Source organism: Crocodylus porosus, unplaced genomic scaffold (genome assembly GCF_001723895.1).
Source record: "Crocodylus porosus isolate Cpor-Errol unplaced genomic scaffold, CroPor_comp1, whole genome shotgun sequence".
NCBI lineage: Eukaryota > Metazoa > Chordata > Crocodylia > Crocodylidae > Crocodylus > Crocodylus porosus.
The window spans coordinates 10,116,549-10,141,176 of NW_017728918.1; the positions used below are offsets into that span (position 1 = coordinate 10,116,549).

Sequence of the window (24,628 nt, forward strand, 5' to 3'; positions counted from 1 at the left end):
TGTCTGGGACACAGGTGCTGGTGCCCCCGAGCTCAGATGCATGGACCTGCGAGGACAAGAAGCCACCGGCAGCCCCACCAGTGCAGCCCCAATGGGTTAGGAAGGGCTCCATGTAAGTGTGTGTGTGCGGGTTAGGCATTTGCATGAGCTAAGCATGTAAGTGTGCAAGGGCTAAGCATGTATATGGGTTGTGTGCGTGCATGGGCTAAGCATTCATGGGCTAACTATATCAATAAGTGCATGTGTGACCTAAGCATGTTAGTGTGCACATGGGCTAAGCATGTGTTGGGACTAAGTGTGTGCATGGGTGAAGCGCATGCATGGGCTGAGTATGCGTGCGCTAAGCATGCAAGCATACACATGGGCTAAATGTGTGTGTGGCCTAAGTGAGTAAGCATGTGCATGAGCTAGGCACATGCATGGTTTCAGTATGTAAGTATGTGCATGGGCTAAGCGTGTGCTGGACTTACTGCCCAACAGCCTCCATCCCTAGAGCAGGTGAGGTAGGGGCTGGGCAAAGCTGGGTGCCTCCCACCCTGTCCCACCAACACAACTCAAGAGACTCCCATATCTCACGCCCCTTCTGCCCCTGGGGCCAGGCCTGGGATTGCCGACAGTGGGGCTGGGGCAACTCAACACGGTACAGACACACGCGGGCACCGGACTCAGTGCAGCAGCAGAAACTTCCCTCCCGAGCTAGGTTTTCATCAGATGAAGACCTGAGTGCGCTTCTCCCCAGACATCACGTGAGGCCACCCGATCCAGGGAGCAATGGCACTGGCATGGATGAGAGGGGAGAGGCTCAAGAGAAAACCCTTCTGCAAAGCCACGCACAACTCCCGCCCCAGCCACAGGCGCTTGGTACCTTGCTACCGACTTGTATCCGTCATTGAGCTTAGTCCTGAGTTCAGACATTTTGCTGAGCGAGTGGCAGCGAGAGAGAGAGAGAGAGACACACAGCGTCAGGTGGTGACCGGCCACCCAGCCGCAGCACGGGCAAGGTTATCCCCAAACAGACCCCGGGGCTTGCGCCGGAGGGAGCTGGGAGACACCAGACCCTCTCGCACGCCAACCTGCAGTCCTGCGATATCGCTTGCAGGCATATTACCAAGCTCCCTAAAGAGCCAGGCCCAGTGTGGCTTCATGGTCCACACCGCAGACAAAGCTGGGGTGCGAGCTGTGTAGAAGCCACGTATTTGTCAACCACGTGAGCTTGCCTTCGTTCATAAATGCCTCCAGCGGGAGACAGGCTCCTGGGTCGCATTTTCACACCGTGCTCATGAACCTGGCCTGAAAGTGGGCTGGAGGGGCCGGTGGACTTGCCACGGGCCTGCACGGCTCCTGGGCTCGGGTCGGCAAGGGGTCTCTGGGCTGCAGGACCGCCCTTGGCGCCTCTGGACGGGCCCTGCGACCTGGGTCCTGCGTCGACCCAAGTGACTTGTGAGTTCAGGAGGGATTGGGCAAGTAGCATCAGCCCAAAAAGAAGTGGGCAAAAAAAGGCAGAAGCCAGTTTTTGTTTTGTTGTGAAATCCTTACTTTCAAACCTAAGATTCAATTGAAGTTTCTAAAGGGTAAAAAAAAAAAAAAAAAGACTTACAAAACTAAATGTAAAGACCTAAAAATGAAACAACTATTTGTTGTTTTCATTTCTTTTTTTTTTGTTATGGGGATAAAATCCCCCCAAATCTTTCATTATGGGGAAAAAACCCCTCAAAGCTTTCATTTTTGGGGATAAAATCCCTACAAATCTTTCATCGTGGAGATAACCTCCCCAAATCATTCATCATAGGGATAAACACCCCCACATCTTTAATTATGGGGATAACCTCCCAAAATCTTTCATTTGGGGGATAAAATCCCTAAAAATCTTTCATTGTGGGGTTAACCCCCCCAAATTTTTCATCATGGAGATAACCACCCCAAAATCTTTAATTATGGGGATAACACCCCACAATCATCCATTTTGGGGATAAAATCCCCCAAAATCATTCATTCAGGGGATAAAATCCTGCACAATTTTTCATTATGGGGATAATCCCCCCCCCCCAAATTTGGGGATAAAACCCCACAAAAATCTTTCATTATAGGGATAACCCTACCCCCCAATCTTTCATTTGGGGGATAAAAACTCACAACATTTTTCATTATGGGGATAAAACCCCCCAAAATCTTTCATTTGTGGGATAAAACCACATGATACTATGGCTGAACTGAAAAACAGAAAAAAAATCTTTGGGTTGCCCCCAAGTGAAAGTTGTTGAGGGATTTTATCCCCCCAATTCAGAGATTCATGAATGAATCCATGAAGCTATACAGGGGTGTAGGTTGCAGCCCTGACTCATAGATTCTATGAATCTATGAATTGGGGGGATAAAATCCCTCAACGACTTTTATTTGGGGGCAACGCAGAGATGTTTTTGACCTGTTTTTCAGTTCAGCCACCGGATCCCCACAAAATATCACAGTGTGGCTTGCAGGACATCCGCTTTTTACCGCATGCACAGAGGGCACCCTGCTCCCAGCTGGTTGCTACCTGGCTTTTTGGTCTAATGGCCCCGATGCCCAGATGGAAACAGAGTCTAGATGGCTGCAAAGTAACAGACTGTCACCCCCAGCTGTGTCCAGACTCAGTAAACTGACTCCCCCTTGGAAAATGCAGAATTGCACCATCCTCCTCTTGCAAAGAGCTCAGGGCAGGGTGGTTTTGACATTGTTTTAAGTCTCTGGGTTGTGCACCTCACCGTGCTGACGTGGCATGGCACCCTGGAAAGGATGGCAGGGCACCCCCAGGTGCGATGACCAGCTGCTTTGTGAGCACAGACCTGGGGCTCAAAGCAGATGCTCCCCTTTGGTGCCTGTGGTTGTGTTGCAAAATCAAGTCCTGGGTATCCTTGCTCTCACACAAGCCCCTCTACACTGTATGCATGAAAACAGGGCTCTGCTAACGAGGGATTAGTATTTCCAGGGGTGTATCGATACATCCACATCTGCAGAGGACTCGTTAGCCCCTGAAGGAGCCTGCCGCTATTACTCAGAGTCCGATTGCTACCAGCACCCCCTCTCCCCCGTGTGCATTGGCATAATGCATTCAGACTCCAATCCTTGGCTTTAGCCCCAGCTCTGAAGCCAATGACCCAGGGAGATAATTACTGGCGGAAGGAGCACATAGACCAGCCGGGTCCATCTGGGCTGTGCAAAAGAAAAGGAAGCATCAATAATTCACAGTGCCCAGATTGGGTTCGGCTATAGAGCTCCATCCTGGCCATGCATTTTTGATGGCAAACAGCTATCGGGTGACACGTGCTAGGATCTGGTTTAATTCCACCCTGCCACGGGGCTGCAGCCCTCGCATCCAGGGGCAGGCTCAAGGAAAGAGGCCGCGAGTGTGTTTTGGCATCAGAGGAGCTTGGTGGTTCATCCTCTCCCTGGCATTTACCCCGTGTTCCCGTCATCTTCACCGTCTTCTCCGAGGCTGGGGCATTGGGAGAGACAGGGAGAAAAACGCAGTGAGAAGGCAGAGGGGGCAATGAACACGCCATGCATATTCATGAGCACGCACACCCCTGGGATCTGCCAGCTGTTGCCCACAGCTGGCCCAGCTGCAGTGTGGAAGGGCATCTTGGGTAAAACGGGGGCCTGCCTGCAACCTTCCCTCCCACCCAGGTGTCAGGTTGACCCTAGGGCGGGAACTTGCTCCCACGAAGCCCCACTAAGTGATGATGCCCATCTCGATACACCGTTCACCTTCCAGTCACCCTCCAGTGTTCGGCACCACCCCGCAAGCTTGGCACCCAAGGATGCTACTGGGGGTTGTCCACTGAGCACTTCCCCACTGCAAACCCTCACCACACAAAATTGCAAGGGTCGGGCACTGCTTGAAGACTCAGGAGACCTCGGGTCTATTCCCATGCTCTGCTACTGCGCTACCAGGTGTCCTTGGGCACATCCTTTCACTGCCCCATGCCTCAGTTTGTCCATCTGGCGACCCAGCCCTCTGCTGCAAAATGCTTGGCATTGTGCTGATGAAAAAAAAGGCTGGGTAAGAGCTGGTGGCTTTTCCCATGAGCACGTCTGAAACTCAGGCTTCAGACACCACCCGCGGTGGGCTTGGAAAATGTCCTGCTTTCTCCGTACAAAAACATACACGTGTTTTCTTCCAAAGGGCTTTTCAGTTGGAAATGTTCTTTAGTTATTTATTTTAATCCTTAAGGTTTGGATTGGAAATGTTTGTTTCACAATGCTTTTTTTTAACTGAAAAACATGGAAAATTGTTCATTTTCCGGCAATGCAAACGCTGTCCTGTTTGGTTTCTTTCCAGCAGGCCCAGATCAGCCACCCTATAGCACCAGGCATGAAAGCTTTGCAGCAAGTGCCTGAAACACCTCCCAGTGACTGACACCATCCAAGGGAAAGGGCTACGGCAAACCTTCGGGCACCACAACCTGGTCCCGGCAGCGTGGAGACGATGCCTGCCATGCGTGCTCCTCTGCCTCGTGCCATGACACCCCGTCTCCCTTCTCACCGCTGCCCCCGCAACCCACGGACGTGAGGTCAAACCTGCAGCCCCATCCTGGCTTTTCCTTTGCTTTCAAACCCTGGCCCCTTCCTCCAATGCATGTTTTGCTCTGGGTCTTTCCAGAGGAGCCTTGATACCTAGCAGCGCTGGCTGGGAGCTGCCGCTCATCAATCCCCCACGGCCCACGCTGCAAACACTGGTTTTGCACGAGCTTGTTGATACTGCCGCCGGCTCTGAAGCCACATCAGCCAGGGAAGAGCAGCTCTATTTATAGGTTTAATTTCCGCTGTTTGGCACTGAGGGGATAGAAAACCCACTGATTCTGGCAACAGCTTTCCTAATGAGGTAAACCACTCTTTAATGAGGTGCGCAGCTGTCTCCAGGTGCTCACTCAGTGCCCTGGACTTCAGGACAAGTCCTGCCAGTGATGATATGGGAGAGGAAGAGGCTTGGAGAGGTTAGAAATACAGGCAGGGAAAACAGGGGGTCAATCCAGGGTGCCTGAGATGACCCCACCAGCCTCGTCAGGAGGAAGCCAAGGGAGGGGGTGAGGGCAGCGCTCAGCTCTGGGGTGTGTGCGTGACCTGGTCACAAGAAGAGATGAAACCCCCTCAGCCCCAAGACCCCTACGATCAACCCCAGACAGGTCTGATCCTATCTGGAGCAGGGTGGTGGACTGGTTACTTCCCCTTTGATCCAAAGATGCCTAGATTTGGGCTTTTACTGGGGTCCGACCGGGAAGGCGCAGGTGCTAGCTTGCCCCAGCTCCCACCCTGCCCACCCCGGACTCACCATGAGGATGGGGTGGTTTGTTTCAGGCCGGCTCCCAAGGGACTTAGGCACGCGATAGTGTCAGACTCTCGCTGTCTCTCGTGCCTCAGTTTCCCACAGAAGGGTGGGAGGAGAGGTGGAGCCACGGGAAATGTCGGGGCTGGAGGTCCCTGTGGCAGCTGGGGCAGGGGGAGCCCCTCTGGGAGGACCGGGCGCGATAGCAAAACACGCTCCGTCACGCTGCATGCCACACGCCTGAATAGGAAGCCTTTCTCCTGGCTGATTTGCAGGAGAAATCTGCCCGCCCCGGATTACCTGAGTTTCCCTGGCAGCAGTATCTGGGCCCAGAGCTTCCTCCGGGCGCTGGGGGACAAGTCACACCACTGCAAACACCACGGCAAGGCTTCACACTCAGTGCACGCGGGGCTGGACCTGCTCCCCCATGGCCCGGGCCATGCTGCCACGGGCCAGCCCCTTTGGGACCGGACACACCACATGCAGCCCGGCGCCCGGACGGCCCGTCTACCTCGCGTTGAGAGAGCCCTGGCTGAGGGTGTCCGCCTCGCCCAGGAGTTCGTCCTCGCTGTGATAATACATCTCGTCCTCCTCCTCCTCCCTGAGGGCAGCGACAGGGCCGCGTCACCCCTTTGCGTTCTCCCCCAGGCCTGCTCGAACGCCTCGCAGCAAGGCAGCCGCCGGGGCCCAGGAATTTCCCCCCCATCCTATCGCAGCAGGCTGCAAAGGGGTGTTTGCACCCTCCTCAGGGGTGCCGGCTGCAGCCCAGGCTGGGGACGGTGACCAGGCTGTGCCAGTGCTCCCGCCGGGACTCCAACCCAGGCTAGTCCTTCTGCTCGGGGCCAGGCCAATCATCACATTTGGGATTAAGGAGGGATTTCCTCCTCTGCTCAGACTCGTGCAGACTTGGGGGGGGGGGGGAGGGGTTGCTTTCCCCTGTAGCAGGGGCCACGGCCTCTGCCTGGGCTCTCTCGTGCATCTGTTCACAACCTTTGCAGCAGCTGGATGTCGGCAGCCACAGTCCCCTGCTTTCCTTGCGGTGTGTGATGCCTGGGGCTGTGTCAGAGCTGATGGTAGTTTTGCTAAGAGTTTATAGACGATGGGTTTGTCTGGGCTGATTTGCACAGGGCTGATCCTGCCTCAGGCAGGGGTTGGACGAGATGGGAGCCCTGCAGCAACCTGCCAGCCCCGCTTCTGTAGGACTGTCTGCTGCCAAGAGCAAGGGCGGGGGACCCAGATGTGGACAGAACCAGAGCACCCAACACCACTAAATCATTCTGGGTTTGGAGCAATTTCCCAAAAGCAGTCACTAGAGGGCCCAGTAAGCACAACACATGAGGACAAATGATGATCACAGCTGACTGGTTCCTGCAGGGCCAGAAGTCGCAGGGCTATCGATGCTGCAGGAGATTAAACATCTTCATCCTATTTCTGGTTAGCGTACAGGGCCCTCTTCACTCGCCACTGAAATGCAGCCACTTCTGGGCCCGAGCAGGGCAGCTGTTCACTGCAATGCTGGGGACCAAGCTAGAGTGGGGTCACGGAGACACAGCATTCAACTTCAAGCTTAAATTTGCTCAGGACCTTGGGAATAATAACCCGTATTTCTTCAGGGAAACCCCTGAGAGAGCCCCCACTACAGACAGTCCAGCTCCATCCTCTTTGCTGTGGAGAAATCCCCCTCTCTCTGCCTCCCACTTGGGACAGGCCAGGTGACCCCTGTATTTCCTGGATTTCTTCATGATCCTGACTCCAGATGTGGCCTCCCCAGTGTCAAATGGAGGGGAAGAATCACTTCCCTTGATCTGCGGGAAACACCCCTACAACGCAGCCCCGGATGCCGGTCGCCTTCCTGGCACCAAGGGCGCACTGCCGGCTCCTGTCCAGCTTCTTGTCCCCTGTCCCCCCCAGGTCCTTTTCTGCAGAGCTGCTGCCCAGCCTGTCCCCCCCAGCCTGCACCGGTGCAGGGGATCGCTCCCTCCTACGTGCAGGACTTTGCACTTGTCCTTGTTGAACCTCAGGAGATTTCTTCTGGTGCCGATTTCTTTCTAATATTTAACATGAGATTTCTTTCTACTATCTAACCTCAACTTCCCTAGCTGCAGCTTGAGCCCATTGCTCCTTGTCCTGTCATCTGCCCCTGCTGAGACCAGCCCAGCTCCATCCTCTTTGCAACCACCTTTCAGGTAGCTGAATGCTGCTGTTACACACATTGACTACAGGCATCATCTTCCATCCCTAACTGGCTTTCCATGCCACTGAAATGCAGCCAGCTCCAGTGCAGAGCCAAAGGGCAAACACCAACAAAGACCCAATGCTGTGGAGGAAAGGGAATTTTGATCTTGAGCAAACATACCTTTGCTTATAAAAAGTGCCCTTGTATTTTTTAAGTCTCCATGGCACAGATAGGAGTCTCATTTATAAGGCCTCTTCTGCACAGCTGATTCCTTGTAAATGATATCTTGATCCTGCCAGAGTTTAAATTGGCTTCTGAAGGGAGCTCAGCACATAAATCCAAAAGCCAGGCTGCTAAAGCACTAGCTGTAGTTACCCAATGTGTAGGCATGGCAAACAACCATGCAATCTCCCTTTTAAATCCATTAGCATCTTCCCTGCACGCTAAAGTCACAGCACATTGAGCTGGGAAGCTGATCTATGGTTTCAATTAAGCTGGAAATCCACAGTCTACAGCCCAATTTGCACAGTAATTTAGCCACTCGCCTGAACGTGGGGAGTCTCGAGGAATCTCATCCTTCAGCTGTGAGCTGCTGAGATGGGGAGACTATTTTTTTTTTGTGGTGGGCGTGAAATGCAGAGGATTTAGATGCCTGGAGGAAAAGTCTTATTGCCAGAGCATGTGCCGCGGGAAGGAGCATGCAAAGCAGAGGGGATATGCCAGATTGGCTTCCTCCCATCAGCCCAGCAAACTGCAGAGATTTGAAATGCCTTTGCACATGACATGGTTTTGACACTATAAGCCAGGTTGGCTCTGTGCTGCAGAGGAAGCCTATTGCCCGTCTCGTTTGGGCAAGAGCTGCGGATGCCGAGAGGCAGCCCTGGGTAACACCCCTGCGTCTATCGCACAGCTCTGAATCTCCAGGCTCGTCGCAGCTCCTCTCAGGAAACTTTGATGAGCTGTATGGGGTGGGAAAGCCTTCCCCGCTCGAGTGCATATATCAGGCCCTGCACCCTCCCACCACGGTGAGTGAGGCACGATCCGGATGGTGACTGTGGAGTCACTCTGGATTGCAGCCAGTGGAAATGAGAACACATCTGGTTCGGAGCAGCTGGGACTAAGACAAAAGACGCTCCTGGCGAGGGGGCCTTGCTCTTCCACCCAGGATCCAAATCCGGGGTCGGGAAATTCCCCGTTGCTGCTACCAGTGCCCGTGTCTCCCTCCTGCCGGAGCCCCGGGACGTTCTGCATTTCTCAGCGGAGCTGCCGCTCCCTCCCCAGACATGGCTGCATGTCAGTGGCACGGTGACCCATTGGTTACCCACCTCCATGACACTATGTGGCTCTTCAGGATGCAAGACGCTCTACAGAAATGCAGAATAGTATCCATCCCACCCCAAAAAAGAGGCCTGATCAACAGCCAGTGCGTATTCCCTCCCACCGAGCTGCCTTATCAGCCTGTCAGCAAACCACCGCAGCACAAAATGCCCGGGTCCAGGAAGCTGGGTGACGGGTCTGTAGGACATCTCCAGCCACTGCCGCGGTGGGGTCTGCCTCTTCCAATTCACTCCATACCTGTTCTCAAGGCAGGATAACAGCCTACTCTCCTGCTCGCTGCTGAATGACTGCTTTGCACGATACTTGCTGCATATCCACCAGCTAGACACAGACTGGCATTGCGGTTCTCACCTTGAAACCCAAGCGGCGGGCATTATAAATATACTGTGGACCTCTGGGTCTCCTCGGGCCTATGCATACCACCCCCAATCCACAGCTGCCGGCCCGTGCTGCATGAGAGCAGCTCATGACGCTGCATTTCCCTTTTCCATCTAATACTGCAGTTTTTGCTGCTTGATTTGCAAACTGCAATTAGCCCCTCACCTTCCTCTCTCGCTCTCCAGGGCATGGGTATGCACAGAGTTTGCAATGGTAGCAGATGGGACAATATATGCAATGGAGTCTCGGCAGAGCCCAGCTTTGGAAAGCGAGGCACGCTGCGGGTGAGACGGTAAGAAGGGCACCGGGGCACGTTACCTCCGGAAGCTTCTCTCCGCCGACTGCATGTGGGGCTTGCTGGGGGGCCCCGAGGTGCCGTGCCGGTGGCCGGAGATCAGGCTGTCTGTCTCCAGGGCGTACCTGCCCTCGCTCTCCGAGCGGCTGTGCGGGCTCTCCAGGAACTCCCCGTCGCTCCACGTGCCCACCGTGCCGTCCATGGCCTGGTATCGGATCTCTATGGAGATGCTGGTCTGAAAGACAAGCCAAAAACACACGTGGGACCCACGAGGATGGGCCGGGAGGTTCATTCAGGACTGCAGGGAGCAGTCGTGCCCTGCAACATGGGTCCATATACCCCCCTCCCATTACCCCAGCACTGAGCCCCTTGGTTTGGCATTGCTACTTGTGGCCTCTGGTCATTCTGCATCACACATATAGACACCACAAGCTGGCAGAGGGCAGGTTTAGGCTAGACATCAGGAGGCGCGACTTCACGGTCAGGGCGGCTAGGGCCTGGGACCAGCTCCCAAGACAAGTGGTGCAGGCTCCTACCCTGGGGGTGTTTAAGAGGAGGCTGGATGAACACCTTGCTGGGGTCGTTTGACCCCAGTACTCTTTCCTGCCACGGCGGGGGGTTGGACTAGATGATCTGCTCAGGTCCCCTCTGACCCTAGAAACTATGAAACTATGAAACTAAGACCCAACCCGACCCTTTCCCATGGGTAGTATGTCCCACGGGGCAGTCAACATCCTGATTAAAAAAAAAATATATATATGTGTGTGTGTGTGTGTGTGTGCCATGTCCTTGGAATGGCTCTGCCTTTAGACCCAGCGCGTGGTTATTTTGTTCCTGCCGCTGTCCTCTAGATGGGTAAATGTGATATATTTTATTAGACCAACTAAATAACAATAAATGATATTACATTTACCAAAAAAACCTTATCTATGTCCTTAGACCAACACAGCTACAACCAACACCCCCAGTATATTCATACCCAGCGCTCCCTTGCTTTGGAAGTACCTGAACTTCATAACCAAGTTGCTCACATTTCTTTCTTCACCAGCCAACTACACAGAGCTGTGGAAACCTTACGTTCTTATATCTCTCTCTGTAAGATATTCTCTCTCATGTTCATGGCTGGGGGGGTTTTGCACCTTCCATTTTCAACCTTCATTTCGAAGTCTTTGCACCAGAGCTAGCTGTGATATTAGTATCAGACTGGAGAACGGTGTGTGCAGAGGTGAAATCCCCACCCTTTCCCTAGCCATTACTCCCCCACATATAGATTCAAGGGTGGTATTGGGCCCTGTTGTCACTGCAGCAGGATTTCTCCTTGAGCTACAACATGTCTTTTAAAGAGGTAGCCAGTCTCGATTTTAAGGACAAGTCAAGCCACAGGGTATCTACCCAGATGCAAAGACACATCATGGATGCACCTACGCATGTGCATTAGCCTATTTTGATATGCACTAAAGTGTCAAAAAAGGGTGCTTTTGCTAATGCGCATTAAATTAAATGAATGCACCTTTTCTAGCACCTCACAATGGAGGTACTACATTTAATGCGCATTACCAAAAGCTCGTTAATGAACATGTAGACGCACCCACAGAAAGTGCCTTTGATCTCCTGGTTCTCAGAACATTTGACAGATGTTAAAATAGCCCCCAGCTAGAAACCACCAAAGCTGCCCTGCCCAAAAAGAGATTTTTTAGAACAAGAAATCTATTTTTTTCCACTTTCTAACTGGAACTTAGGATCATAGGATGATGGGAAAGTCAGGCTGGAAGAGACCTCACAAGGTCATCTAGTCCAGCTCCTTGCTCAAGGCAGGGTTATTCTCAATTAAGCCAGCTGAGTGTCTGTCTAACCTGCTCTTGAAATCTTCCAAGGATGGAGATGCCACAGCTCCTCTAGCTGCCCGGTCCCATGCCCGCCCACCCCAGAGTCAGCAAGTCCCTTCTCCTCTCCAATCTCAATCTCCCCTGCTACAACTTGAGGCCCTTGATCCTAGTCCTGTCCCCTGCACCCTCTCTATCCATCACTGTCCTTCAGGGATTTGCAAAAACTGTGATCAAATCCCCCCTCAATCTTCCCAGTTATTCCACTCCAAATGCAGGACTTTGCACTTGTCCTTGTTGATTGACTATGCACCACGTCTCCAGTCTGTGCAAGTCGTTCTGGATCCTAGCCCCGCTCTCCGGAGTATCTGCACCTCCATCCAACTGGGTGTCATCCATGGAAAATATCCGCTGATGACCAATTTTTGAGGATTTTGGCTGAAAAGCCAAGAACTCAAAAAAATGGGTAAAAAATATTACAAAACTTTCTCTTTCTTTCTCTAATATTTCTCTGAGAAGTATAATGTCCAGGCAAGGCATACCTGTACCCCAAGAAGACTGGGAAACACCTTAAAGTTATATAAGACTTTTGGTTTTTGGCTGATCAAGAAGAAGGTTACGTCGTGGCTCAATCAGTCTATATACAAAGCTGGATGAAATCGTTGCATTCACCAAAAAAAAGAGGCAGATGTGGGTGAATGAAAACCTTCCATGAACGGGTTTTGAATTCACCAGATTGGAAGAAAAAAACGAGAAAACACTTGAAAAAGTCAAAACGGCTTGATTCTGTTGTAAGGCACCTTTTTATCTTGAAGTTTACTTACATTGAAATGTCATGACTTATATTACCAAAAAAAAAAAAAGATTTCTGAAATGAAGATGAAACGTTTCGAATGTTATTTTGGGTCAAAAGAAAAGTTACATTCGACCTGAAATGAATTCCATCCTTGTCCCCGCTTTGAGATTTACCCGGTGAACCAAGAAATCATTTGCCCGCCTGGTGCCGTTAATTGGCACCTTGTTGCAGAAGAGAAATTTGATAAAGGCAGACCTATCACAGGAACTAGCAGAAGCCCAACAAATTCAGCAAGAGAGGGCAGGATTTTTTAGCAGTGAAGTTAATTAAGTAGCAGATCCAGGCATCAAGGGACATGACAGATTCTCCTTCACTGGAAATCTTTACATTAAGCTGGGTTATATATATATTTTTTTTACTAGAAGAGATGCTCTGTTTCAAACAAGCATGAATTCCTGGCACCTATTTACATAGGCGGTCACAGGGGATGGTTGTTACAGTTCCTTCTGGATTTATAATCTGAAAAGCTATTCAGCTCCTCAGCAAGGCAAGTCACTGAGATCGTTAGAGCCGGCCAAAACATGCCAATTATATTTTGCAAGACAATTTTAATTAGAAAAGAATCCCATATTGTTTTTGAATGCAAACCCCCACACCCAAAAAAACCTCTAAACTAAAGCTTGAATAATTTCAGCTTGCAAAATCTGCTTCTTGTAGAAGACAAAGAATGGCTTTCAGGAAAATGCCACAGGGTTTTGTAGGGATTGTCTTTGGTTTGCAAAAAAAATTTCTTTTTTCCATTTTTTGCAAACTCAGACACACTCAGTGCTTTGGTGGGTTTCCTTGGGTTGCTTTTCCAATGCAAAGCTGGGAACTGGTGACCGTCAAAAACATTCTGTGCTGGCCAAAATAATTTATAAAAAATAACGTTGCCTGCCTCAAATCCTAGAGCAGGGGAGCTGGACAGGAGCTCCAGAGGTCACGTCTAGTCCAGACACTACCCGAGGCACGCTCAGCCCTATCCAAACCAGCCCAGACACACCCCTAATCACAGAAATCATAGAAATCATTGAAATCCTAGAGCAGTGGGGCTGGAAGGGAGCTCCAGAGGTCACATCTAGTCCCACACCTGCCTGAGGGGTTGGACTAGATGTGACCTCTGGAGCTCCCTTCCAGCCCCACTGCTCTAGGATTTCAATGATTTCTATGATTTCTGTGATTATTGAGACATCAGCCCTGTCCAAACTGTGGTATACACATCCATTGCCTAACCTGCTTTAAAAAAACTATACACTGTGCAAGTGTATGGTGACCTGAGTGACTATTCTCAGTCTGCTGACCGGTAAACTGAGGCAAAAGGTGATGAGGTGAGTTGCTCAAGGTCGCACAGTGAGTCGGTGGCAGAGCCAGTGGCTGCCGTTTTGCTCCCACGGCCGATACCCTGCGCCCTGGACTTGGGCCTGGCCTGCGCTGCAGAGATACATTCACTCGACCCGTGAAGCAAGAGGAGCGGGCAAGAAGGGATTACGTGGCCAGTCCTCCAGACAGGGCTGTGCTCCGCTGGCTCCAGTCGCGTCTTTGCTGACATTTACCTCCTGTGAAAAGCCCGGGCTTTTTTCCTCTCCCTTTTCTGAACCGCTCTGCCTGCTTGCTAAACCCTGGCCTCCAGCGGGCTCCCATGCCTAGGGCTGCAGCTGAGAAGCGGAGGGGCTGGGAGACAGCTCCGGGGGCTGGTTTGTCTTTTCTGGCTTTTGAGGTTGCCATGGATACTGCATGGGAACGGGGGAGTCTACAACCCTGCCCCCCCCACACACACATACACACACACTAATAATTGGGAGCCCAGGTGAAACTGGGGTGACCTTGGAGAGAAGAGGGTGTCTCCATCCTGCAAACACACCCTGCAAGGACACTAAGTGTTCCCACCACCTGTACTCGAAACCCCAGGATATGTGTGAGCAGGCATGTGTGCGCGTGTCTCCATGCACACCTGCTCACCATCACACCCACACACATATACACCCACAGAGCGTACGTGACTCCTACAACCCAGGGAGTTAAATAAGTAGGGGAGATGTGGGAGTTTAAAAGTCTCTCACCCTTTATGCCCGCCCCATCTTTATCCCACGCCGACACTGGTATACGAAGCAGAGGATTAAAATGGGGCTTTCCATGTAATTGCAAAGATCTGATGAATCAACCCCCAGGCTGGGAAATGCAGTGATTTATATGGCCCCATTTTACAGAGCAGGTCGCTGAGGCACAGAGTAGGGTCATGTGGCAAACTGACGACTCCGTCCTGGTTCCCAAGGTGGCAGAGACTCCTCTAGGCAGAGATTCAGAGCTTCTTCATGCAGAAGGGAGGCTTTGATCAGTTAGTTCGTCCTCTGGTATACTGTGCCCCTGGGATTCAGACTGTTACCCCTGCACTGGGTAAACCTTCAAGGCAGGCCCCCCGCTTGCATCCGAAGGCATGAGGCCCAGGACACTGGTTTAATTGTAAATCATTGTTATAAACACCGCTATAAACTCTTATTTCCCATCTGGATTTGCCGGGCTTTACCTTCCAGCCACTGGCTCTTGTGGGGCAGCTCTGCCATGCATTAAAAAGCCCTTTGGTACCTGAAAAAAATCTTCCTGCGAAGGTTCATGTGTGTTTTCATCCCTCCTCCTTGGGGTCCGAGGGAGGCTAGGCACCGAGAGCACTTGTACACATGACGAAATTGCCCTTTTTTCTGGTTTAACGGCGGCACACATTACATGTATGGGTTTTTTTTTTTTAATGCTATTCTGCTCCACCCTGCTCAAGTCCCTGAGAAACTGCTTTCAATAACTGGAGTAAAACCTGGCCCTAGACCAGTTTGCTGGGTGCCCATGTTGGTCTCACCAGAGGATAAATTCCCCTAAGCCCTGGTCATCATGTTGGCTATTAGCTTCCTGCTAAGCACAGCAAACAGCTTCTTTTTTGTGGTTTTGAGGAACACCGTGCACCTGAGGGAGTTACTATAGATATCAAAATGTCAAGCTGCGGGTAAGGAGCTCAGCCATCAAAGCCGGCCGTGTAGCCTTGGAAACAGCGGCCGCATGAGTCTGAGAAGTGTACGCTGGCATACAGAGCTAGCTGAGGCTGGTGCGAAGCCCCAAGGGGCTTTCCCTTGGCATCAGCTGGTGGTGGGGCCATCTGCTAAAAGCACCCGTGGCGGAAAACAGCGGGAGGTCCGGTCGCTGCCGCTGGCCAGCAGAGATGGCTGCACCATTGGGACGGAGTAGACTTCTTTGCGCTTCCTTATTCCCCGCACCCTGGTCTCGGTGTTGGCCGTGTCAAGACAAACAGTGTCCGACTTCCTGCCCCTGGGGCAAGGGGCTGGACTTGATGATCTTCCGAGGTCTTTCCTGCCCTAAGGTCTATGAAATCTATGAAGATGCTCCCCTCCAGCCCCATTGCTCTAGGAGTCTACAATCTGAAAGTGCCACAGCAATGGGCATGAGGTCTGTCCACACTGCAGGGTGTGATTATGCACATGGAGACTTAGGTCTGGTAGCCTGAAGCTCCCTAGCTCATGTCACCATCCAGATGGGGCAGCACCACGGGCTCCAAAATGCACCCAAGAAGCTGGGTAGAGACCTACGTTTCATAGATTTCATGGACATTTGGGCTGGAAGGGACCTCGCAAGATCATCGAGTCCAGCCCCCCGCCCAAAGGGCAGGAAGTCAGCCGGGGTCATAGGAGCCCAGCAAGATAAGCATCCAAATGCCTTTTGAAACAGTTCAGAGTAGATGCTTGCACCACCTCGGGGCAGGGGGAGTCTGTTCCAGGCCTCGGACACTTGGACTGTAAAGAAATGTTTCCTTATGTTCGGTCTGAATCGACCTTCCTGGAGTTTGTGGCCGTTGGACCTTGTCATCCCCTGGGGTGCCGTGATGAGCAACTGCTCTCCCAGATCCTGATGCACCCCACGACGTACTCATAGGCTGCCACCAAGTCCCCCCTGAGCCTTCTCCTCCCCAGACTGAAGAGTCCCATGTCCCTCAGCCTCTTCTTGTAAGGTTTGCTCTTTTGGCCTTTGATCAAGTGGGTGGCTCTCCTTTGGACTCTCCTGGGCTTATCCACATCTCTCCTGAACTGGGGGGCCCAAAACTGGACACAGTACTCCAGCTGTGGCCTCACCAAGGCCAAGTAACGAGAGAGGATGAGCCCTGGTTTTGCTTGAGACGCATTGGTAGATGCACGCCAGAGCTTGGTTTGCTTTGCCAGCCACAGCATCGCATTGGGAGCTCATGTTCATCTTGTGGTCAATTAAGACCCCCAAGCATCTTTTGGTCGTAGTGCTAGAGAGCCTATAAGTACAATGCTGGTTGCTTTTCCCAAGGTGGAGCGCCTCGCCTACTCTACTTTAAATGCTATCAGGTTTTGCGCCCATCAACTAGTACTCACTGGGTCCAGCCCCGGAGCCAGTTCCCCAGCCACAGGACCGTGAGAGGGTCGCGGCCGCAGCTCCCCAACTTAACCATGAGGACATCATGGGAGACCAAGTCAAAGGCTTTCTTGAAATCCAAATATGTGACATCAACCTTGTCTCCCTCATCCAGGCAGTGCGTCACCTGGTCACAGAAGGAGATGAGGTTGGCTGGACAATGATGTCCGCCAGCTCCTTGAACAGCGCCTGCAGGCATATGGGCGTCGAGCCCTTTGAAGATCAGCATCGATTATGGGCCCATCTCCCACTCCTTGGAAGTTTTGCATCCTATCTGACGGTATGACCCCCTTGGGTGGGTGGAAAAGTGATGCAAAGTAATCGTTTAGGAGACTGGCCTTTTCTTGGGCACCAGACATCAGCTGCCCCATCTGGCCTCGCAGGGGGCCAACGTTGCCCTTGTTCTTTTTCCAACTTCCCGCATATCCGAAGAAGGACTTTTTGGTGTCCTTGATCCTGGTGGCTAGTCCGAGCTCAGTTTCTGCCTTGGCTTTTCTGAACCGCTTTCTACAGGTGCGGGCAAGTGCTGAGTAGTCCTCCTTGGTGATGATTCCCATTTTCCATGTGGCGTAGGCTTCGCTTTTAAGTTTTACGAGGTCCATGAGTTCCCTATTGAGCCAAGGGGGCTTTCCTGCCCGCTGACTGCATTTCACGCAGGATGGGATGGACTTCCCTTGAGGACTGAGTTATTTAGGATCAACCATTCCTCATGCACTCCCCCACCCCAGGGGCCAGGGTCGATTAGTGCCTGACTGATCAGTCTCCTGAGCTTGTGAAAGTCTGCCTTCCCAAAGTTGAGGACTTCTGTTTTATTGCGGGATTTGCCCACCCTGCGTTGAATAGAGAAGGTGATCATCTCATGGTCGCCGCCACCAAGCCTCCCCTCGCTCGCCACGTCACCCTTTGGCCAGAGCCAGACCCAGCCGTCGGCCCGCAGACCTCTTGCACGAGGTTGAGGTCATCGCCGCAGGTGAGAAAGCCACTTGACCGGTCAGATTTGGGCAGAGGATGTCGGGGAAGTTGAAGACCCCCATGGCAGTCATGACAATCAGGTGTCCAAAAGAAGAATCGCCTGCCTCGATTACTTGGACGCATTTGCTGGTGGCCCTCCATCCTCACATGCTGAGGCCGGCAGCTCATCCGGCTCTGCGGATGTGAGGGACTCGAGACGGCTGTGCAGCGCCGGTGGGGGGGTCACCCTGGTGCAGCCCCTCCCCGGGCCAGAGACTACCTTCGTCCAGGCAACCCCTGGCTGGACTTCACGGTGGTCCTTTATTTCCACCGTGGCATCGTCTGCCATCGGGTGGAGCGCCTGCAAGTAGGTGTCTGGCTCCGTAGTTTCATAGTGTCCAGGGTCGGAAGGGACCTGAGCAGATCATTGAGTCCGACCCCCAGCTCTGCGCCCCCCCGCACTGTTGCCCGGCGGTCCCTAACCTGGCCCACCTGGGCAGTCAGCCCATGCTGCTGTGTCTACACTGGCAGCCAGAACCGAGAAAACCACTTTCAACCTGGCTCAGCGACACCCGCGCACACCGCAGTCCCAGTACGGGCATCCCCTGTGTCCCCAGGGCCTCGGAGGGACTCCCTGAGCGCTCAGCAAAAGTATTAACACCGGGGAAATGAGTGTCACAGTTGCTGAGGGCAGACACGCTTGTATATGCCCACCCCAGTCCCACCGGTACAGGGCGAGGATACAGCACCCTCTGTATCCCTCCCCGGCAGAGGCTGCCAGAGGGATGCGCCGCTTACCCGAATAGCAGAGTTGTTGTCGTCTATTAATGTGTCCGTCACCTCCAGCTGCCCTTCCTCCACCACCTTCTGCAGGACCATCCGGAAAGTGCCAATGAGTCTGGGGAGAGAGTCGGAGAGGACATGAGCGGTAGGGAACCCGCCCCAGGCAGAGAGACCGCCACCTTCCCCGCTGCCCCCGGAGCCCTTCTTTGCAATAGGTTTGGTTTCCCGCTGCACCCATTTGCCTACAGCAAGTCACAAGCTGCCTGAGCAGTAAAGAGCCCGCTATGCCCCCTCCCTGCAAGCGGCGTCCAGACCCCTCCGAAACGACCCCAGCAGAGGCAGCGGCACCTGGCATCCAGCCCCACTGGTAGTCCAGTGGGCTACCAGATGTTGCCAGGGGTTAGGTGGGACATGGCCTGACCCACACTGCGACCCCTGCCCCTCGCCCCATGCCCCCCCATCCCTGCTGTCCGCTACTGGCCCTGAGACTGCAACCTGGGAGGAGTCCCTGACACATGGGTCTGATCCCAAGATGAGTTGGACACCCCCGCTCTCGTCACTGCTCCTTCACACACTCGCCCTCCAAAATGGTGAATCTCAGCCTTTTTCGACTCAAGGGCCCCCTCATCAGGCTCAGCGAACCTCCTCTGCAGCAAATGCCGGCTCTGAGCTTAACTGCAGAAAAAACATCCTGGAGCCATTCCTCTGTTGTGATGAACTCAGCCAGCCCCCAGCAGAGCAGGAGGGTTTGGCCACCGCCATTTCCAAGTGGGAATCTCTGGGCAGGGGTTTCAGGGATATAGGTTGTAGCCATGTTGGTCTAAAAAGCAGAGGCGGACAAAACTTTTGGAGTAGAGGCAATGTTTTTTTTTATCAGACCAACTAAATAGTAGCAAAAATAAGTTTTTTCTTTGCAAGCTTTCAGGCCCAACCCTGATGAAGGGTGTTTGGGCCCAAAAGCTTGCAAAGAAATAATTTTTTTGGCTACTATTTAGTTGGTCTAATTAAAGATATCGCCTCTATCTATCCCAAAAGTTTTGTCTGCCTGGGTAGGCATTTGCACACCTGGCAGTAACCAATACTGTCGGGCACATTTGGAAGGAACTTGCGGCATCCTGGGTGAAAATCACTGCTCTAAAGCAACCGCTTCTGCCACTGTCAGAGATGGGGATACAGGAAACATAGACCATATGGCACAGCGCAGCACTGCTTAGGCTCTCGTGGGTGATAAGAGACAAGTTTTTGGGCCCAAAACACCCTTCCTCCGGTCAGGCCATGAGCCTCAGCACAGGGGGTCCTCAGTCTCTCAGTAGGAGTCACGTGATAAGAACCAAACCAGATTCAAGATGGAGCACAGCCCGTTCACACAGGGGATACATGCTGCAGGTGCCTGGGACAGCAGAGGACCAGCCCTGATGACCCAAAACTCGTAGAAACCCTGGAGCCGCGGGGCTGGGAGGGAGCCGCAGAGGTCACATGTAGTCCAACCCCTGCCTGAGGCAGGGTCAGCCCTGTGCAAACCAGCCTGGACGATTAACTCTACATCAGGTGACCGTCAGCCCTGACACACACATATAAACCATCATCCAGACTCTACTGAAACTATAGACACCCCTGGCGCAACACCAGACATCTCTCCCAAACCTGTCCCAGGGCAGCCAACGTCCTGCTGCTGCAAAGGGGGTTAATATATGCTCCAGAGATCCCATCCCAAGGCTGTGCAGAAAAAGGCAACCCCCTCTTCCCCTGCCACCCACCCAGTCCATACCAGTATGACCAAAGGAGGGAAAAATCCTTCCTGACCTCAAATGCAGCATCAGTCGGATGCTAAGCAGAGGGGCACGACCCTGCAGGGTTGAGTCCCAGTAGGAGCATTGGCACAGCCCCGTCCCCAACCCAATGCTGAGGAAGGCTTTAAAAAACCCCGACCCACGTCAGGGTCCTGCACTCCCATCCCACCCTGAGGCCAAGCATCTCTGTGCGGGGCTGGGCATACTGCATTATCCGGAGGTAAAACACACATGTTCATCCAAGTGTGTGTCACAGCCGCGCCGAGCCTCGGCACAGAGCCCCGACACCCTCCTACAGCAAAGTCATGTCTGCTGCTCCCAAAATTTCAGCGCATTTCCTTTTGCTGCACCTTAGGCTGCCTAGTTGCACTGAGTCACTCCTTAAACACCTCGTCGCTCGCAGCCCGGCACAAAGCACGTGCTGGGACTGTCTGCTTCCATTGCAGCTGTCCTTGACGTACGGTTTTGATAAGAGCCTCCCGCAAGCCCGAGCTACAGATAACCCCGCCAATATCTGGATGGCGCGGCAGAAATAATTCTGCAGCCCTCGGCTAGCGGAGGCCAGGGACGGCCAATTAAATCCTGTTCCTTGGGCCGCTGGGCACTGCTGGGTAGGGGTCTATCGCACCAGTGTTTCAAAGAGGAAAGATAGCCAGTTTTTGGCTGCAAGCAGCCCTGCACATTCAATCTGAGGGACTTTCCTAGACCCTGTAGCTATCACAGCAGAGCCCCTGACAACCTTACAACACCTCCAGGGGCTACAGCAGCACTATTGACCCCATTGCACTGATGGGAAACTGAGGCCCATTGTTCACCCCAGGTGCTGGAGGCAAAGCGGGGCGTGGAAAGCAGACCAGCCTGGCCACCTGTCCTCCTGGTTACACACCCAGCCCTGCCCCGCAAAGGGATGCTGTTTTTGCAACAACTCAGCTCACCCATCTCTTGCCTCTCTGTGGCATCGCAGCCAGGCATGTGGGTCCCTCTGCAAGTCAATAGTGACACCCCCCTGGATCTCCGTGTTGTACGAGCATCCCCAGAAGGGTGGCACATGGCTACATGTTTGGGGGACAGGTGATAATCCCTCTGAAGCCGTGGCTGGGATGATGTAGCTGGGGCTGGTCCTGCTTGGAGCAGGGGGTTGGACTAGGTGTGACCTCCTGAGGTCCCTTCCTTCACCCGTCGGCTATGTCCACCTCCTTCTCTCATAGGCCTTGCACCATATGAACACGGAGCCCAGTGTCCAGCTGGCTTGTCTCCGTCTAGGATGCCATGTCACCCATGCAATATGAATGCTTCCCTTTGTCCAGCTCATTTTGCTGCATTCGCGATGAATAATGCAGCACCAGTGACGATGGAGATGGGGATCATCTTTCCAGCAGGCTGTTTATCGTGAAAAAGATGTTGGCGGGCAAGATACTTGCATCACTGTAATAAGGGCTTCAAGCTGGAGGAGGCTTTCTCCATATAATGCTTTTTTTTAAGGAATTGTTAAATCCTGTCTTGAAGTCAGGGATCCTGGGGGGGCGGTTAATTATTCCCTGCACAGGGCAGGGTTTTTAATTATTCCCATAGCAAAGAGAGGGCCACTCTTGTAGGTTGAGCTCTTAATGCTCAGTTTGTTATTGCAGCGTGGCTTCCTGGCCATGCTTTGTTTTGTAGGCTGGACAGACTTGGTTATGGGAAGCTGTTCCAGATTTGTGTTGCCATTTTAGTCATAGACTATCGCATATGGTGCGTATTATGTTGCATATGATGCCATTACAGTCTAGGCATAAAACCCAGAGACATTTGCCTCAGAAAACTGCAAAGACTCATGGAGACTCCATTAGGTCTGATTTGATCTATAAAGCAACCTCCCTCCCGCCCCATCTTGCACTTGCACGTGTCTCCTTTAAACCCTTTTCTGATCAAAACCCTTTAAAATTAGTGTTCTGGGAATGTCCTGATCACCTCTCCTTTAATATCAGGGTCCTAGAAATGTTCAGCAGCTTGGGCCCATGCTTTCTATTGATGCTTTCTTAGCAAGAGATGCCCAAAGAGACCTCCAGGACAGGAGCTTTGGGTGACCTTGGAGCCAGGCATTGCTTGGAAGGCCGGGCTCTATGTTTTTGCTGGTGCAAACAAGGCAGCACTTGGCTTAGGTGTTTGACTGCAGTCACACGAGCTGCACACCTGAAACCCACTACTATAAGTGTTAAGAGTGGAAACCTAAATGATAACCTCTGAGGCCATCCTAATTAAACCACTGTTAAGTCTTTGTCATAAATTCATCTGAGGAAAAAGTCTTCACAATCCACCCCTTTCATTAGCACAGATCCAATCAGGTTGTGGATAGATGCATGTCATTAATGACTGCACATCTATGATTGCAAACCTGGGGAAGTGGGGATCGTGGACCTGAGCTGTTGGAAGCAGGGAGCAAGGGTCTGGCCTACACCCATCTTCCTGGACATGAATATGTCTTTGCATTTCCATTGCTTGGTCCGAATGCTAGTCACATCACATTTAGCTGGTGAGTTTGAACCAGGGGTGGGGAAGCAGGGGCAAGTCTCTGTGTGGATGCTCCTGTTTCAGTCTCCATGTGGCTCTGTCGTTAGGTGGCTGAGAACAGGCTTGAGCGTAAGCCCAGTTCAAGCGCTCTTATACAACAAGAGCAGAGTCCCCGGGGGGGTTTGCACTGCTTCAACTGGATTTAACCAAAACTGCTGCCTTTCCTCTTGTAGACAAGGCTTGAGGCACTAGGATAGTTCAAGAAAAAACAGCCTGTCTCCGGGCACCTGATTCTGGACCCCTACCTACACCCATCAGGGAGCTGGAGATGTCAATGCCCGGTGAGCCCAGCCCAGCACTTCTCCACCCAAACCCGCTTGGGCTTTCCACTGCCAGGCACCGGTGCCTGTGGCTAGAGGCAGGCACAGTGTTTCAGGCTTTGCAGGTTGACATTCTCCAAGTTGAGGCTTTGCATTAGCAAGAACCTATCAGGGAGGCAGCTGTTCAGTTCAAGCATCATGGGCACATCTACACATGCATTTAAGCACACCTAAATTTAATGTGCATTAGTGTAATGCACATTAAGTAAGTTTAGGCAGGCGTCTACACATGCAGGCATTAACACACATTAACTAAAGTTAGTCCCAAGTCAGTCCGCACACACACAGCATTAATGTGCTTTAATGCATTTGGTTTTCACCTAAATTGGATACCTGCATTTAGGTGCAACTAGCCTAAATTCACCATTTTTAATACACATTAAGGGCATGCATGGGTAGACATGCACCCTTAATGCACATTAACTTAGCTTAATGTGCCTTAAAGCGTCACATGTAGACACGCCCAGGATGTAGAGCCAGGCCCTCTCTCCCAGCACACCTACTGGTGCCAGCCACCCCAGGCGGTGTCAGCAGCGGCTGGGCATGGAGCAGAAGTCATCGATCTAAATGAACAACCTCATCGCCATACACCTCCACAGGACTTCACAGCGATCACTGCACCTCTCTCTGTGACCGAACTCACATCCTTCTAGCCTGGAGCACAGGTGTCTACCAGTTGAGCTAATAGAGAATCCCCAATTGCTGTTAGCAGTATAGGGCCTAGGTCATACAATTAAATCATTCCTAGTCCATCCAGGGTGAATACACCCATGTTGTGCCTGAGTGTTACAAGAAGGCAGCACCTGTCATTGGCAGCTCAAGGCTGCAACAAGCCTCACCACACTCCTGAGAGTCATACTGAGCCCATTTCACAGACAGGGAAACCAAGGCACGGAGCAGGGCTATACATCATGTCTAGAGAGATCACGACAAAGCTGGGAGGGGAAGCCAGGAGCCCCAGTACCTGCTTCCCTCATGAGAGGTACTCTATGCCACCCTTATGCCACAGAGCAAGGCTGTGAAAACAGGAGGGCAGGCTAACAGCAGGCAGAAATTTACCCCTCTCTGCTCTCTGTCACCTCAAATGCAGCAAATCAAACCGCCTGGGAAGACCTCTGCCTGCCTCACACCCTCCCCTCTCCCCTGAAAAGCATCCTCAGGCTGCATCTTTCACTTAATAAGGACACTTCGCTGTTTCGTATCACCCCCCGGCCACGTTCTGCAGCTCAGCTCATCCTTCAAGCCCACAAGGACAGCAGCTGCTGGAGAAGTACTGCAGCAAATCAGACCCAAGGGTGCTGTGTTGGAGAAGATCCCATAGCGCAGGACACCGCAGGCCCGCCCCTTTGCAGCGGGCAAGCCGTGCTGATTCCTGGGCACCCTGCCCGAGTGCCCCACAGAGAGATGGAAAGCCCCAGAAATTAGCTATGTGCAAACCTCAACCATGTGATGGAGGAGCTGGTGCACCACTGCTCAGCTCACGTGGCACACAGAGGAGGCCAGGTCTGGGCTGTGGGTGTAGACCAAAGATAGGAAGTCTTTTTTTTCCTAACAGGATCAGCCCCGTGCAAATCATCCCAGACCAACACAGTGTCCGACCTCTGAGCAACGCAACACAGTGAGCCACGACACGGCACCAGGCATCACACC

The 24,628-nt window shown here is 52.5% G+C and overlaps 1 protein-coding gene across 1 annotated transcript in view; it reads right to left on the bottom strand.

Moving 5' to 3' along the window:
* OTOF (otoferlin) overlaps positions 1 to 24,628 on the bottom strand; it is a 139,635-nt gene that overhangs the window by 67,159 nt on the left and 47,848 nt on the right. Inside the window, exons 4-5 of the mRNA XM_019538117.1 lie at positions 18,334 to 18,433; positions 9,513 to 9,724 (exon numbers count right to left, since the gene is read on the bottom strand). Coding sequence (XP_019393662.1) covers positions 9,513 to 9,724; positions 18,334 to 18,433 — 312 coding nt within the window. The remainder of the gene's footprint in view (positions 1 to 9,512; positions 9,725 to 18,333; positions 18,434 to 24,628) is intronic.